We start from the raw sequence: 17,411 nt of genomic DNA, 5'->3' as shown, positions 1-17,411 counted from the left end.
AGATCCCACCCCCTCCTGACTCTGTAGTGCAGCAGCAGGTCCCACACCTCCATCACCTCACTCCATGCACCTGCATCAGCTCTATTCCCTAAGGACCACATCACACAGGCACTAATTTTGGCCTCATTAAATTTCATGCAGCAAGTGGGTGACTCACATTGCAATGATTTTGTATGATAACTCTTTTTCTTAAAATAATGTTTTCATACAGATTTATAAAGTGTCAACATAACTTGCTATAGGATTGAGATCTGGCAAAAGGTACTTCCTCTTTTGGTGAAGCTGGGTTTATTTGTTGATTTTCAGGTACAGAACTGTATTTCATTGCTTATTCAGTGTTGGTACAAAAGCCAAATCTTACCCTCTTGTAATAATTGCTTTCATAAAAGGAAGTTGTATCATATCTCTGTCACAATAAGGAAATGCAAACAGAACTTAAGTCTCATAAAGCTTTGTACAATTTCAGTGCATCCTTTATGGCCCGCTAAACACAAAAGCTGCAAACATGAGAAAAAGGGGAAAAAAGTGTTTTATTTTTTTCCTCTGGTGGTGCTGAAAATGTTCACTAGAAATCCTTTTTACTCAAGTATTTCTTTAGACATCTTCCATGACATTTAGGTGCCTAGAAATGCATTTCTGTTTTTTAACTTTTTCCTGGAAAATCTCAGCTACTCTGAGGTCAAAAGCTTTAAGCAAGTTGAAGTTACCAATCTTGGAACTCATGTGCCAAGTATGTCCTTCAGTGTTTCTTTCTTCTGGATGCAGGCCATAGTGCAGAACAGAGAAAGGCAACATTAGCTTCCACCTATAGCATCGCATGTGCCCAACTATCGTCATTTAAATCCCTGTCCAAACCCCTACAAAGGTCACGTTCCTCTTTCCTGCAGTGTTTTGTTGGAAAGAAAGCTTGGCAGAAACATGTAAGAATTTGAGTCTTCTCTGAGCCACTAAGTACCTTGATACAGCATTTGAAAGTGATATGAGAACAAGTGCAGTAGTCCCAGAAGGAAAATTGTGGTTTGGTTCATATAAGAGCTTTGTTATTTTCTCTGGAGCAGTGCACAGAGGGCCCTAGAGATGCAAACATTGCTCTTCTGTGCTCCTCATATGTCTAATGGCTTGGCTGGTGCCATTTTAACTGTCTCTTCTTCTGACTCATATCCCTTTACTTCTCCCACAGTGAACTGAGACTTTGGCATTAGAGCTAGATTTTCTGCTCTGGTGAAACGATGCTGCCTGATTGAATTTCCTCTTCGACCTGATGGATTGGATGGGCGTGCTCGTCTATCCAAGTGTGCCATTGGAATCAGCTCTTCCTGGTGGTGCTTTGCTTCAAGTGGTCGTAGTCGGGGCTGGGGTCTGGACATTACTGGGAATGCAGCATCAGAGCCACTTCTGTGGTGATCTGAAGGAAAATAGCCAAATAATTCATATTTTGAAGAGGATAATAGAGAAACACCATGGTATTGGCAAGGACAGTTAAAGGATATGCAATACCATACAGCATTATGGTTTTAAACCCTGGATCTGCAGTATTTTAAATAATTATTATATAGAGAACTAAGAATAATCCTAAATTTTATTTTTATCCCAAAGCTGATGTTCAAAAGATTTTATTGATCTTGCCTCTACCCTGAAACCCCAACAAGTAAGCACATTCAGCTGTCTTTTAATGCCTGACAGAGCTGCTCAATGCCTTTGCAGGGCAAGAGTGCTTTTATGTAGCTTTCAATTTTCCACAAGTTTCACAAGTATACCTGGTACCATGGTTGAAAAGCATTTTGAAACCCACAGCAAAAGAGAAAAAAAGTGATAGAGACAACTACAGTGGCATCAAAAATCAGGTTTACCAGTTATCTGTGATTAACAACTGGTAAGAAAACAGTTTCACCTGAAACCAGGAGTATGACTCTAGGGTGCTTTGATTACATTGGGTGTGTCAGACCTGCTCCTACCAGCTTGCTTTGCCACAAATACACAATAAAAATTTGCCTGCCGTAGGCCAATAACTGGCTTGCTCATTCTGTTGAGTTCATAGAGCATTTTCACTCTTCATAAAGACACTTGTAGTTAATTTAAGAAACAGCTTCTAACAAGTTAGGAGGCGTTGGGAAATAAACACAAAGTCTATTAATAATAAAATTAAGCTATACACTGCTGCAGTTAAAGCACACATGTATGGCCTTAGTCACAAACTCAAAAGTTGTTAAGTTATTGCAGTTTAATAACTATTACATTGTTTTAAATGAATGTTTACTTCACAGTTATCGCAAAGTAAGAATGCATGCACCAGTACATACCTCTACAAAACAGGGGAACAGACTGGTTTAACAGCAGAACCTGCTTCTCTTAGGCCATGTGGGCATACCACACCATAAGCAGTAAAACAGGATAAGTTGTCTCAGATTTGAAGGGCTTTAGCCCTTTATACTTAGCCCTTTGCGAACGTTACTGCTGCCAAGAATGATACACATTGTCAAAGAAATAATTCATTTGTATGAGTAGCAGAAGGAGTTGATATGTGGTTTAAGGATCTATTTGTGGTTATTTCTCACATTGTAGTTACTAAACTTTTTGCACAAGCTATAAATTAAGAGCTAAACCAAGCTCTCTAGAGGATGCTTGCTCCAGGAGGGCTACCAGGCATAGAGAGAAGAGGTAGCATTTGTCTCTGTAGATGCATATATACATATATGAGGTTGTCATTCTAATTTCCTACATTCCTTACATTTATTTTCCCAGTCTCTAAGTGCAGCTTATTTCATCGTAACACAGTTTATGAAAGGAGTTTGGGGTGGCTTCCTCCTGCTGAAGACAATTTAAAGTTAGGTGAATGCTACACAACTGACTTTGGATGGGGCCAGAAGCCAAAGCAAGAAGCCTCTTTAGGTATGATCTATTTGGATAGATCATAAGGTATGCCTCAAATTCAGGCCTAGCTATTAATAAAAAAAGTACTTTCATTCACTATTTCAGGATTTAGCTCTTTCCCCACTGAAATAATATTCCTGTCTGGTACAGAAGGATTTGGTCCCTTGAAAATGTCTGAAATGCTTTTAGGTCTCAGGCTGCTCTGTAGAACAATTTGAATCTTTTAGAAAGGCACATATCCCCCACCATGGCGTCCTGACAAACAGAACTGAAAACAATCAGTTGTATAAAAAAGGAAAAAAGAAAAAAAATCCCCATGAGTAATTTTATTTTCCCCTCTGAACGGATCCTCTGAGTTTCTGTTCTGCTGCCACCACGTGTGAGTGCCCAGCCCCAGGAAGATGGTTGCCTTCACAGATCTCCTGTTTTAATCTTTCGTAGTAAAACAGAAAGGGAAGAAAAAAACAGGTTTGCACCTGCAGGAAACAAACTTTGTTGTCCAAGTTTTTTATATAAAGACAACGATTAAACATATGGTTTCAATCTCTAAAGCTAACTTTGCTAGAAATGAAAAGGAGTATTTCTGAGGAACACAAATGCCTTTCAGGTTCACACAAGTAAATTCAGGAAGGAGTCAGGGAGATTACAGATGGAGACAATGATGAACATTCAAGTGTCTTAAATTCTGTATTTTCTGTGACATTGTTTTGCTGTGTTTCCTTAGACAGTTCGGTGTTGCTCCATCCCTAACTTCTGTCTCCTTACTTGAGAGTGCAGCTGAGGCTGGGTCTGCATTTTACTCTGTACATATGAGACTGGCTGATAACTTTATCCCTTAATTCCAGTATTACTACAGAAATGTTCATAGAGAATAAGCTGGGAAAGGGGGAGAAGAAACTAGGTACTTTGGGACAGACTCTGCCAGGAGTTTTTGTTAGGTTATGTGATTAGAGGCTCATCTCCACATGGAGATGAAGAGCCCCCAATACTCCAGTCAGAGGAAAGAGCCTGAGACTGTGCCTGAATCCATCACGGGGGGGGGGGGGGGTGATCAGCCCCATGGGCAGAGTAAAACAACCACATAATCTATACCAACCACAATGAGGTAGTCCCTGTGTGTGATGTAAGGGGAGAACAGGGGATCCAGGAGCCTGCCACAGGGAAGAGAAACCTGGGTGGTGCTGGGATGAGATAGAAACTGTTGCAGTAATGACCATGTAAACAACACAGATCAAAAAGAAAGGAGAAAAGGGTGTAGCTCATTTAAAGAGGCCAGGGACTTCCCTGGGAGTCCTTATTTGGTACCGCTAAATCCACTGAGCAACTGGCCGAGTTTCTTTCACTGCTGGAGTAGGATACAGAGTAAAGCATTGTCATTACCTGTAAAAGTAACATGCCTGGCTTTTTGTCTTGTGCGCTGTCTGGGGCCCTGAGGCAAGGAGAGGTAGCGTACTTCTGTGGTGTTAACCTGCGTATGAAACAGAAATGTGTTCAGTGCCTGTGACTGTGTCTGCCATTTGCACCTCTTTGGTGAGAAGGTAAAGAGGGATGGCTATATGCTTTTTCTTTTGTGCCTCTGCACTTTTAAAGCCCAATTTAGAGAGGAATGAATAAGAACAATGCTTGGCTCCAACGGTTGAACTGAATGTCAACACCAGTGAAAAATGTCAGTGTCTAATATAATAGCCCTATGGGTTTGTTTTTTTTTTTTTTTTGCAGTCAGCAGAGAGAAATATGTTCTTCTAAGATTCACCTTTCCTATTTTATGCGACAACTTTAAATAAAATCAATACACCCAGTAAGAACTTATTTCTCTTCCCTCACTGTGATCAACTCAGCTTTAAATGTGTATGCTCTCCAATGACTACCTTTGGTCAGACAAATCTCACTGATCAAGAGCCAACAGTCAGTGCAAGGTGTCAAGGGCTTTGCATCTGGCTTTTTGTGATTATACTGTTTTGCACATATCAAAACAATGCAAATTACATTATTTTACTACTGACAGCCATAGTAGCTGATCTCTTACCAATGTATAGAGGTAGTACATTAAAATATTGCTGTCACCATGCTAAGGACACTGGGGAAAGTATCCATTTTAATTATTACAAAAAAGCATATAAAAAGGTTGTCTGTTTCCTTATTTACAGAGAAGCAGAGGCATTTTTCACATAAACAATAGTACATGTAACAGGTACCGGTCTACCCCAAGGTAAGCTGTTTCCTTTCCTGCAACTCTGCCTCAGGCTGTGCTGCCGACGGATGAGGATTTCTTGGGCTTGTTTCTCGTTTGCACTGGTAGGCAGGTTGTGTCGATTGTATGCTGGTGCCTGAAACAGAAAATGCACCCAGCTGATTTTCTTTGTTCTTCCAATGTTAAAAACCTTGTGCAGTCTGGTTGATCGTGAGGCCATAACCTCGTACCAAATTCACTGCTGGAGATCAAGATAGGAGGAAACACAAGAACAGCTGTATGTCTTAGACTTCAAGGACTGCATTTTGATGCCATCTCTCATAGGCTCTTGACTGTTTGAAGTGCACTAGAAACATATACCTACCCACACAAGGTTAGTAACATCTCTGGGCTTGTTCTCCCTTTGTCATCCTTTTCCTTGTTACACAGTTGGGAGCTACAGATCTGAGACAGGTCCCAAGAGAGAGATAGATGATTAACTAGCCTTTGAGCCTTAGTACGAATATTACTGGGCCAGCAGTAAGTTGCAGATGTGCCCAGGAGCAAAAGACTAAGTTAAGAAGAGTACATCTCCAGAATAAGATACACAGACTGAGTTTCCTTTCCATACCTGGACAAACTACACCTTAATATCACCCTAAAACACAGTATGTTTTAGGACAAGCTTTTTGATTTATTGCATCCATCAGGTGAAATGAGGGAAATATTTATCTGTCTTAAAGAGAAAAATTAAGCCTTCTTAAAAAGCAGAATCTGCTCTCTGTCACACCTGCAAAGCTCCTTGTAAAATTGGTCTGGTGAGCCAGACATTATCAGGCCTTCAGAGTTGAAAGTGAAGTACTGAAAGTAGTATTGTTTTCATTCCTATCATTCATATCCAAAAGCACACAGTTCTCAATACCACATAGGAAGTGACTGGTGCAAATAGTTATTGCTATAATTTATTTTCGAGAGATTTCATTTAAGTAATCTAAGAGATGCTATATATGCAAATTATTGCTGGTAAGATAAGAAATTAATATCGTAAAGATAATAAGCTGTGGCAAATCAAACTATATTAAGAATGAATATCATATTAATAATAGCACACTTAAAAGAGCAGGGCATAGAATTTCCTCTTAAATATGTGTTACACGAGTTAGAGGTGTTTATCTGCATAATTTTGAGGTTAATGTAAAATATCTTGTACCACTCATTGCTGTAGGTGAATACTCAGTTCTCTATTCTGGGCTCAGTATTGGATTAAGTAGATATAGAACCAACAAGGCTGGAAAAGACCTTCAAGATCATCAAGTCCAACATTACCCCAGGACTGCCAAGTCCACCACTAAACTATACCACTAAAGGCCTCATCTACACATTTTTTGAACACTTCCAGGGACAGTGACTCCACCACTTCCCTGGGCAGCCTGTTCCAGTGCTTCATCACCCTCTCTGTGAAGAAATTTTTCCTAATAACCAATCTAAACCTCCCCTGGCACAGCTTGAGGTTATTACCTCTTGTCCTAGCACTTGTTATGAGGTAGAAGAGACTGACCTCTGCATCCCTACATCCTTCATTCAGGTAGCTGTAGAGCGATAAGGTCCCCCCTGAGCCTTCTCTTCTCCAGACTAAATAACCCCAGTTCCCTCAGCAGCTCCTCGTAAGACTTGTGCTCCAGACCCTTCATCAACTTCGTTGCCCTTCTCTTGACCTGGTCCAGTATCTCAATATCTCTCAGTAACTCAATATTCACTTGGCTGCATCAGAGGCAGTACAAATTTCTGGAAAACAAATCCCTGCTGAGTTATTATCACCCTCATTTTATGGGGGAAGGAACCCAAATGTGTAAAGTAAAGTTCCAGAAGAGGTGGAATAGTTATTTATTTTTCCCCTTTCTTCTCCTGTGGCGAGGTTAAGCTGTTGGTCCCATACAGACAGAGGATTTACCAGCCTTTCAGCTGTCTTTGAGCTATGCAGTATTTACCACTGCTGGTCCATCACCTCCACAGGGTGGATCTTCACTGCTGCTGGCTACCCCACAGCCCACCACCCCCCACAAAAGCCTGCACTCGTCCCCACGTACCAGGTAGCTGGATGATCAGCATCAGTAGCTGGTTGCCCAGCACTGATCCAGCCTAGCCATCCAGTGCACAGGCCGTGCATGCCATGGGGACAGAGCATTTGGCAGCCTGGAGATGGTGGTTCCCGAATCACGGGTAGCTGTGTAGTGAGGAAAGCCTGACCTCTACAGCCCAGTCACAGATTTTCCTGGCTTTCCATGTTGTTGCCAGGGTGAAAAGCTGATGGAGAAAACTCACTTTCTCTCTATACCCAGGAATGTGCCTCAAGCCAGGGCTTCTTCCCCTCCTTCCTTTCCCTGGGCGGCTCTAGGGTCGGAGCACCTCAGGGCACTAGGCTCACATCTCCCACCAGCGTTGACACCAAGGCTGGTCCTGGTGCTACCACCTGCCATGGCTGTGATATGGGGAGGGCAAACAAGTGCTTTCAGTCTGCAAACAGTGAGCGATACCAGGTCGTTTACACACCCTTTGTCGCACTTGGTATAGGTTATGTGCCAAGACGTCTCTCATGGACTTCATCTCTGCGTGGGAGAGCCTATGCACACGGCGATTTCTACCGTTCCTGTAAATAAAAGAGAAGTTTAAATATTACATTAATGAGTTGATTAAATACTATTCCCATGAAATGATTCATGATCTATTTTTAGTACCAGAACACAAGACTCTTCAGCCTCTTTGTGACCAGTGACACCACAAAATCATTCAAATATTAATAAAAATGTCATATTTTACTCTTTCCTGGGTTTTATCAATATACTGGGTAGTCAGAATGGGCCCTAAACCTTCATACAGCTGCTAGTAGAAACTCTTTTTTTTTTTTTTTCCCCTCAAAGCTTTGTGAGGAAGTTTGTATTTAAGGATCAGATTGGGCAACAACCAGCAGTGCATTCAGGAAGCACTGCAAGTTTCCTCCTCTGTCTGAATACATTCTTCAGCACGGTCTAGCAGTCTGGGCCCTGCAGACCTAATGGTTTTAACTCATTTGAGAAAGCGCAGTAGATCCTTTAGAACTAAGAGCACAAGACACCCACCCTGTGGTGAGGAGAACATGTAGGGTTTCCTTGCTACTGAGCCTGGCTCTCCATTTAAAAAGAAAGAACTACCTGAAAGATAGTCATCTTTGTATTTTTAACAAACTGTGACAAGAAGCTCAAGTCACTTGTAGCTGCCCGGCTCTTTCACTAGCAAAACAATGGAGGAGGGCTACTGTGAAATGTTAACTGGTTCTGCTAAATAGGTTGATATGTGTGAGAGTAGGATACAGCTCAATTCCCAAGAAAACAAAGGGAATTAGATAGTGACCATTCAGAATGAATCAGTGTTCCTCTTGTTTCTGTGTTTTGTTTTTATTTTTATTTTTCCCTTCTCCATTTGCTTTCTTGACTTATTATTTTTAATGAAATTTCAAATCTTTGTTCTCAGCTAAGGGATGTCCTTAGAGTGTCATCTGTAACTGTGCAATTAAAGGATGGATTATCATCAATGTACTGTATTGTCAAAGCTTTGTGTGCGTTTACTTTTTGCTCTCTACAATAAATCAAAAACTTTTAACAAAAGTTAAAACAAAGGAAGATGCATTCAAGCTAAAATGAGTTTATGCTGGAAACATAGGAAAAAGGTTGGGATTTGAAATTGCCACTAGTTTAACAAGATTACCACTGTTTTTGTGCTATTGACAAGCCAAAGTGAGTGAATAGGACTCAGTTTCTGGATTTGACCAGAAAACTTATCCTGGCCCTAATGAATCCTTCCCAACAAATGTTTAATTGATATTTATCAATTCTCAATAGCACAACAAAGTTGGGTATTTACCAGCAGGGAAGAAAGCCCAGCACCACCACCCAGTTCCAGGCCAGCTGGGTGGTTGGTTGTTGTGTGGGTTTTCACTTGCTTTCAGCTCTCAGGAATAACACTGAGAGGATCCAAGGATACCACCAAGTTTCCAGGCTTAGGTGTAATGCACCTTTATAACATATCGGGTCTGGTGTGTTGCAGGCTGTGGGACAGTCCATGTATGCTACTTTCCACAGCACGGAAACCAGTCTCTTTGGATAACAGAGAAATGTGAGGTACACCTGGGAAAGCGAACACAGACCCAGCCTCCTGGGGACTAATGGCAATCTAGCCTGTCAGTGAGAAGTTGTCTATAAAATGCAGGCTTTGCTCATTAGTGTAATGCAAATTGAACTGACATAGTTGATGCAAGCAGCTTTGACGTCATACAGATTAACTGTCTCTCTGATCCGCACTTCAGTGAAAATCTGCATAGGGTCTGTATACCTTACAGTTGGGAATAGATGGGGGAAAGCAGCTAAGTAAGTAGGGGATAAGCAGAACTCTGCTAGGAAGACATCAGATCATCTCTTTACTTTTCTAGTTACATACCTGACCCTCCATATGCCAGCACAGAAGTGACCAGTTCTGTCATTTAAAGGCTCATAATTTTGTTTTTAAGGTAACTTAAATAGAATAAATAAAATTCCCTGAATTCCAGCTGAGCTGGGATAGCAAGAGAACAAACGGTAGGAAGATAGTCTGTATTGTTCTGAAGCATAAATTGAAAACATGCACTATTTTAATGGAATTTAATACTAACCTACAATGCACAGGTGCAAGGAACAGATTTCTTTTGCATTTTGCAATATACAATGAATTTAAAGATAACAAAAAAAAAAAAAAAGCCCCAAACCCACTAAGCAATCCTTATTGAAACAACTTCTTTGTTCTTAGTGAAACTTCCAGCATGTTACGACAAAACACCATGCAGGAAATGTATTTGTGAAGAAAATAAAGAAATTATTGTACGCCATGAAAACCATCTTTCTGTAATGAGTACCATGGCAGTATCTCTTCTTTATATCTGTAGACAGCTGACTCATGGAGGAAACAAAATGCCTTCCACAAACCTTGTAAGATTATTTGGTATGTGTTATATCTAAAATCTTGAACTTTGTGAAGTCTCCACCAATCTTCACTAGTCCTGTGAAGGAAGTACGGTTCATAGGGCACAGTCCTTGCAGAGCTGCATCACCACAAATGACAACATGACACTTGATTTTGACCTGAGCTGTATTGATGCATTGTAAGATTTACTCTTGTCAAAGTCAGTATTGCAGCAATATGAAGCCAACAGTAAGTAAGCTAAGCATCAATCCATCTCTCTGTGTAATGGGCATATTTCCTCCAAGAAACAGCCATACAGTTTTGATAATATCTGCTCAGCACCGCTTTTGCAATTTCTATCTTTATTTCTAAGGCTTATATTCTACAAAACACTGCAACAAAATGCTCTATTTTCGTTCAAATGTGAATTCTTTGTTGCACAGTCCATGGGTAAATTTCGCCACTGGAAACACTGCATATCGGACACCTTCTCCGCCTGCAGGAATTACACCAGCATGAATGCAATTTCTGAGAATAATTCTGATTCACAGAGATGGAGATCCACTTTGATTGTTATAGAGCATTTCCCCTCCTGTGCCTAAAGGTTGCAGAACTGATCAAAAGTGCTAGTGAGGGAGTACTACTCTGTGCGAGAGAGTGCCAGAGAGCACTACTCTGGCACTTCAAATATTGTTTTACAAGCTATACATTGGAATTTTATTTCAAATCTCCACTTGCTTACAGACAGATTTTTGTATCCTCACTGAAGTCAGAGACTTTAGGTACAAGCTGTTTCATTGATAACTATCAAGCAATTTACAAATGCATTTACAAACCTTTTAGTCTTAAGCAGGTTCACTGAATGGGTCAGGAGAATGAAAAGAACTGCTGCATTTGCTCAGACCAAAGATCCAACAACTAGCTCACTACCGTGTCTCTTCCAGTGCTCAAACCTACCAATGAACAGAGCTGGGAAAACATATATTCCCCTAGAACACTCTCACAGCCTCCAAGAATCATGTTTCTGTGCCACAGTCTGCACTTGTCTTTTTAAAGTTGACACTTCATTTTTAAAAAGGCTGTCTCAGTAGGAAAACCTGTGCATCAGAGGTTGATGCACAGTAAAATTCAATTGCAGCCAGAGTAGAGACAGCAAAAATTAGACCATCATTATCAGCTGTTTATCATAGAATATTTTTCAATCTAAATTCTCAGCTCAGGAGAGAATTGTTGAACTATACTGAAGCCTTTTGTCTTATTTTCTCTTTCACTCAAGAAAATAAGAGAAATATGATTTGATTGCCATAAATTGTCTACCAAACATGCACATTTTGTCTTGGCTCAGAACAGTTAAGGGAATACAGCAGACAGAAAGGAGCCTGACAGACAAGCAATCTTTTTAATATCAACTGTTCAGCAAAGAACGTCTGTTAGATGCCAAGTTTTAATCTGCAGGGACAACTTCAACTAGATCAGGTTGCTCAGAACCCCATCCAGCCTGACCTTGAATGTTTCCAAGGGTGGTGCATCTACCAAATCTCTAGGCAACATGCTCTAGTGTTTCACCACCCTCAAAAAAAATTTCTTCCTTATATCTAGTCTAAATCTACCCTCCTTGAGTTTAGAACTATTACCTCTTGTCCTATAGCTACATGGCCTATTAAATCTCTGTTCCCATCTTTCTTATAAGCTTGCTTTAGGTATTGGGAGGCCACAGTCAGGTCTCCCCGGAGCCTTCTCTTTACCAGGCTGAACAACCCCAACTCTCTCAGCCTTTCCTCATAGGAGAGGTGCTCCATTTCTCTGATCACTTTTATGGATGCTCTCTAACAAGTCCATGTCTCTCCTGTACTGGGTGCCCCAGAGCTGAACACAGTAATCTAGGTGGGGTCTCATCAGAGCAGAGTAGAGGGGCAGAATCACCTACCTTGACCTACTGATCATGCTGCTTTTGATGCAGCCTAGGATATGTATGGCTGACTTTATGGGCTGCGAGCTTATGTTGCTGGGTACATGTCCAGGTTTTAATCCACTGGTACCCCCAAGTCTTTCTCTGCAGGGCTGTTCTCAGGATTTAATTGGACGAATTTTGCAAGGAAGTACCAAAACAGGACAAGACAGTTTGAAAGACTGCAAACTGAAGTAGCAATGATTGCAAATGTTACAAGGCAATATGCTTTTAATAAAAATCTGTGATAGAGATAATACAGTTGGGATCTGGCTCCAAGCTCTCCTGCAGGTCTCTCATCACCTGTCACTGATGAGCAAAACCCACTGGCCAGCTTGGTGACAAGTACAGCCACCTTGAACCACTGCTGTGATGTAAAGCAGCCAGAGCAGCTTCTGTACCTGACTAATGATTCCTCTTCAGAACTGCCTATCATTAAAGAGAAACAGAAAAAATATCCCTGGTTTTAATTTTCACTCTGCAAATAAAAAACCAAAGTGCAAATATGATGAGCACCAAATTGCCAGCACAAACCAGCAACTTCTCTTTTCATAACTGTATTTCCCCCCCCATGTATTTCTATTTAAGTCATAAAATCCCTTGGGTATTTCCTCATTTTTGTCCCTGTCCTTCCTGCACCTACACTAAAAAGGAGTCAGGAAGTCAGTACTCACTGTGAAGAAGCTGCAGGTGTTTCTGAAAGTTTCATGCTACTCTCAGCCATCTCAATGGCCAGTTTTATCTCCATCTTTTTGTACAACGACACAATGCTGGATTTGGGCTGGTGTTCCCGAATTAAGATTTTCTTCAAATACTTATTATCAATCTTCTTAAATCTGCAAAAGAGATAGATGTTAAGATCAAAGAGTTAAAAAAAAAAAAAGAAATGTGGGGTTTTTATTTTGAGGCACAAGCTGACCTTCATTCAAATGCACACATACATAATTCAGTGATAGAAACTGAATTCAAATTGGAGGCACCTGTGGACTCCTAAAGGCCTAGTGAGTGGAGACCTTTAGAGGGGCATTTGGCATGTTCTGCTGGTCCACAGAGATTGCAAAGCCCACCAGACAAAAGAAAAGAAACAAGCTGCAATCAGAGCAAAAAGAGGCTGGGTCCATGTTTGCATGTAACACCGCCACATTTGTTGGAAAAGAATATGGACAGTCTCCTTGCTTTTGTACAAATGTTGTATTCTAGTAGGGCATAACAGCAGCAGCTGCTCTTACAGCAATCCTGGCCTATTCAGCCAGCCACCAATGAGTCTTTAAATGGCCCAGCAGTTACAGTAGTTTGGGTCCATTATGTTGCTGATAATTTTGTATCCTGACAATTACAGCAGAGAAAATACAGTTCTTTGTATTCTGAATAACAGAGAGATTGAATGGCCCACAAAATACTATGTGCTTGCATACTGCAGACTGTAAAATATCAGTAATGTGGGGCAAAATTTGAATGTGAATATGTTGTGTGTGGCTTTGGAACAGGTATGTGCTTTCAGGCAGGCATTTAATAGAACAACAGCGGATCTTCTTATATGTTTCTTTCAAAGCTACAGTTTACCACAGCAAGGTAATGTGGTCCACAATGCTAGGAAAAATACTAGAGAGTTTATACATTTTTTTTCTTAACAAAAGCTAGTTTTTATACATAATAGCAGAAATAGGTACACAAATGTTTCCACTGGGGTATCTGTTCTTCTTCATGTTTTTCTGTTGCAGAAAGCCTCCTGGAATGTCATCCCTTAAGTAATGAATTCTGACATACATATGCTAACCCTCTTTAAAGTTGAGTAGAAACATGTAGGGGATTACCATTTAATACAATCATCTTCCATTAAATGCCTTCACATACACTGTGCTTTTCTGAATCTGTCCCTGAACTGAAATTCTGTTCTTATGTCTAGCTTAGACAAAATACTCTTTTCGTAGCTGTTGGGTAGATGTGAGATAAGGGGATAACATTTTCTCACAAATGTGAGTAAATGCAGCTATTCCAATGGAATTACTGTTCCAACTAGGATTTGTTTATCTTATTGACTGCACAGGCAATGGTGTGATCCCAGCAGGTGGCCTAAAGTTCAATCTGTACTGTGAGAGACAAAAGAACATTTTATTTTCTGGTTCCAGGTATGTGCCCTAGCATATTACGTGTTTACTCCTCACCAGGACAAGAACCAGATACAAACCAGCCACCTTCTTCCCACTCTTAAGTCTTGACTTCCACAGGGAGAGACCCAGTCATGAAAGGAATCCCAACAGACCCCTCTGGTGATACTGGGGTCCAGTGCTGAAAGGTGAGACAGAGGAATCCAGCACAGAAGTCTAGGCATAACTAGGATAACTAGGGATAACTTTTAGCCCACAACATCATAATAAGATGTCTGTGGGAAAGGAAGATTAGTGTTTCACACACTTCCTTTCACGTGCTACAGTGATGGCCAACATGTTCACAGTGCTCCCTTAAGTTCCCTGGTAAAGGGAACAGCAGCTCAGAATGGCAGGCCTATCACTTCTGAACAGTGCCAGGCTTTGCAAAATCACTTCATCCTGTTCCTAGAAAATACAAGGCAGGTCCTGTGTTTCTGAGTTAAGACTAGCTTGAGAGTATCTGCTTATGCTACCGGTTATCTAAGTTTAACCATTCCCTTCAGAGCTCTTATTTTACATATTACTGAATGTGAAGGCTTGTAAGGACAGGTAACTGTTACTGAATCTGTACTCCCTAAGACAGGATTATATTTGCTGCAGAAGCTTACAGCAAAAGTCAGAGAGGCACTGACACCTTATGTAGCTTCTGTTCTAAATCCAGACCTAAAGGAGCATTGCCATGGTTCTAAGATTTATGCCAAAGCTATGTGCACAGGCTGATGTGTGCAGCATGAGTTCCCATGCTATGCTTTTCTTTCAGAAGGCTTATTTTCTGCTTATTGGTGCAGAAGTAATTTAGCAGGCAATATGTGAGGACTGCACTCCCAAGAGATAATGGTCATTCAGGAGTTCGCTTTTTAAAAAGAGATATTGCACATGTCCCCAGTATTTTCACGCTATTTTAGCTTTAATGGGGCACAAGATTGATTTCTTTTTCTATTAACCTATTGTATTTTACATGATAGCTATGTTGTTTTATTACAGTAGGCTGCAATAAGAGATGCTCACTTATCTCTCAGCTGATAATGACTCCAGTGTCCACATATGTCTTCAATACCAGCCTTCAAATGATCCATCAACTAGAGAAACAAACATGGAAAAAAAATTAAGTGGCCATTACGGTAAAATAATGTTACCACAAATATGTAGCTGTCGACAGGATTTGAGATTTTTTTTATAGGAGGGTGTGAGTTAATCCTGAAAGCATCTACATTTCTCTAGAAATCAAGGCAAAGATACCATTGTGGAAGCTCCTTTGCTTGGCTGCAGGGGCAATATTTTGGTGGAGGCAAGTCTGTCAGTCTGCTGTCATCTCACCATCACCCAGCAACATACAGGCCCAAGTAAAGGAAGATGATACTGAGCGTTCAAATTGCCTGGTCCTGTGTGTTTACTGAGACCAAAACCTAAATTCTTGGTTCTGTCAATCCAGTTTCCCTTTCGCATGTGTGATCTCCCTGAGAGGGGCACAGGGCCAGGTACCACACACCTTAACTTTGCCTTGGCTGACAAATCCTCTAAGGCTTTTGAAAATTGTCATGAGACTCACAAGTTCATCACAGATAACTACCAGGATTTTCAGTCATCTTTTGTGTGTTTTTAGCATTACAGAAACAGACAGAAATACAGTGAATGCTTGCATACATATTGTTACAAAGGGTGCTTTTAAACATAAATTCATTTCAAGGTTAAGCATAAGGGTTGAAATAATAAGAATTAAATGTACTTTAAATTCAAACCAGTTGGGATGCTCTAATTCTAATGTCTCCGCATGTGTATAATTTTAAGGCACAGTGTTTCTGTTGATTCCAAATATATTCCCTATTGTGAAAATGAAACCGTGTACACATATTTTACTTACTGTTAAGTGAGATTAAGCAGCTTTCTGTAATTTTTTTATAATGTTAATCAGGGAGCTAAAGTAAATGTTTGAGAGGGGAAAAGACCATTACTGAGAATAACTTGAAACTAAATTTGCAGACCAATGGTTCAACTCATTTCAGTTCAATAAAACTTGATTCAAGACTTTTAAGGGGTCAGTGTGTACCCAGAAACAGTCAAAAGATGACAAGAAGGTGTTTGACAAATCTAGCTTGGAAGGATGATGAGTGCATTTTGTAAATGTGGCCTTCATGTTTCTGTCATGGTCACAAGTGTCAAGAAGTAAGGGTCCTGCTACACCATGACAGTTGTGGTATAATATTATAATATGATAGTTACTATGAATATGAATGAAATATAGTTTAGAAAATTATGCCTACAGTTTTCCTCCAAATATTGATAAAAGCATTCGGTCTCCAAATTCACCAAATGCCAATGCTACCAAATGCCTTCATCTGTCCAGCTCTTTTAGAATACCCTTTCTCTTCTTTTTAGGATACTAGCTACTGATATAAAAGACTTACTCGCACATGAATCTCTTCATTGATAGACTCCTTTTTGTTGGTCTTTTTCACATCTAGATACCTGACCAATGGTCCAATTGTGACTCCCTGCATTTGGAACAATGAGTCGAAACGTTAATTACCCTTTAGGACAAAAAAAAAAAAACAGAAGGAAAGCAAAAATATTTCACTTTAATCAATTAAGGAAGCTGTGTTATTAGTCATATTAATTGTATGGAGAGCTACAAAAGAGGTTTAAAACTTAAAAACTTTAAAAAAATTATGCACCAGTGTTTTTGTAATCAAGATTGTATTTATTGACAAGTTTTAACTCCTTGCCAACCCTCAAAACAGCACTCACTTGAAAGAAAACACAGTCTTTGTGAGGTTCTTACAATCTTGAAATCTCTTACTTCAGCATGTTGAGAATTAAATACTTTGGGTGTGTTTTTTTAACTTCAAAATTATTTTCAGCTCTTTCCAATTCTTTGCTGCACTGCTACTGAATAGCATTTTAAAAGGGGAAACAGAAACTATTTTATTTTTTTTTCAGAAACATTCTGGTGGAATCTACCCACAAGTGCATAGTGCCCCATTGGCACCCTAGATTAGCTGAGATTTTGGTACAGGAAAATACAGAACATGAGATGCAAGACTTCCAGAAGATCCAGTTCTTCCAGATATAGCAGTGTAAGCCAAGTGGAACAGCCCAAACATCTGAAGTAGACAGCTATTCTTAGAAATCATAATTATTCACTTCATTTTTCTCTAATATTCTTTTACAAAGGATTTTTAAATGTTCTCATTTGGTCACCAAGATGAATGAAGATAAAAGTAAAAAATTAAAAATCCTTCATAGAACAGACATACTGTTTTCTGTTCAGTGTGAGGTACACCACTAACAGAGAATGATTCTGTGC

At 40.1% G+C, this 17,411-nt stretch overlaps 1 protein-coding gene across 4 annotated transcripts in view; it reads right to left on the bottom strand.

The window, feature by feature from the left end:
* Positions 1–516: 516 nt before the first annotated feature.
* The window catches only part of SLC9A4 (solute carrier family 9 member A4), a 34,990-nt gene continuing 18,095 nt past the window's right edge, over positions 517–17,411 (bottom strand). Inside the window, exons 6-12 of one of the 4 annotated variants that reach the window (XM_061377627.1) lie at positions 16,513–16,599; positions 15,116–15,186; positions 12,632–12,793; positions 7,592–7,688; positions 5,067–5,198; positions 4,252–4,339; positions 517–1,405 (exon numbers count right to left, since the gene is read on the bottom strand). In XM_061377627.1, coding sequence (XP_061233611.1) covers positions 1,104–1,405; positions 4,252–4,339; positions 5,067–5,198; positions 7,592–7,688; positions 12,632–12,793; positions 15,116–15,186; positions 16,513–16,599 — 939 coding nt within the window. In that variant the 3' untranslated portion in view covers positions 517–1,103. Of the gene's footprint in view, positions 1,406–4,251; positions 4,340–5,066; positions 5,199–7,587; positions 7,689–12,631; positions 12,794–15,115; positions 15,187–16,512; positions 16,600–17,411 lie in introns of all 4 variants that reach the window. The other 3 variants (XM_061377628.1, XR_009729116.1, XR_009729117.1) reach the window with 3 other exon arrangements.

This window comes from Neopsephotus bourkii, unplaced genomic scaffold, assembly GCF_033783945.1.
Source record: "Neopsephotus bourkii isolate Nb327-2 ecotype Australia unplaced genomic scaffold, CSIRO-AGI_Nbou_v1 NB_1760, whole genome shotgun sequence".
Classification (NCBI taxonomy): Eukaryota; Metazoa; Chordata; class Aves; order Psittaciformes; family Psittacidae; genus Neopsephotus; species Neopsephotus bourkii.
Note: the sequence above shows the minus strand (reverse complement) of the source record. Positions and strands in the feature narration are given on the sequence as shown.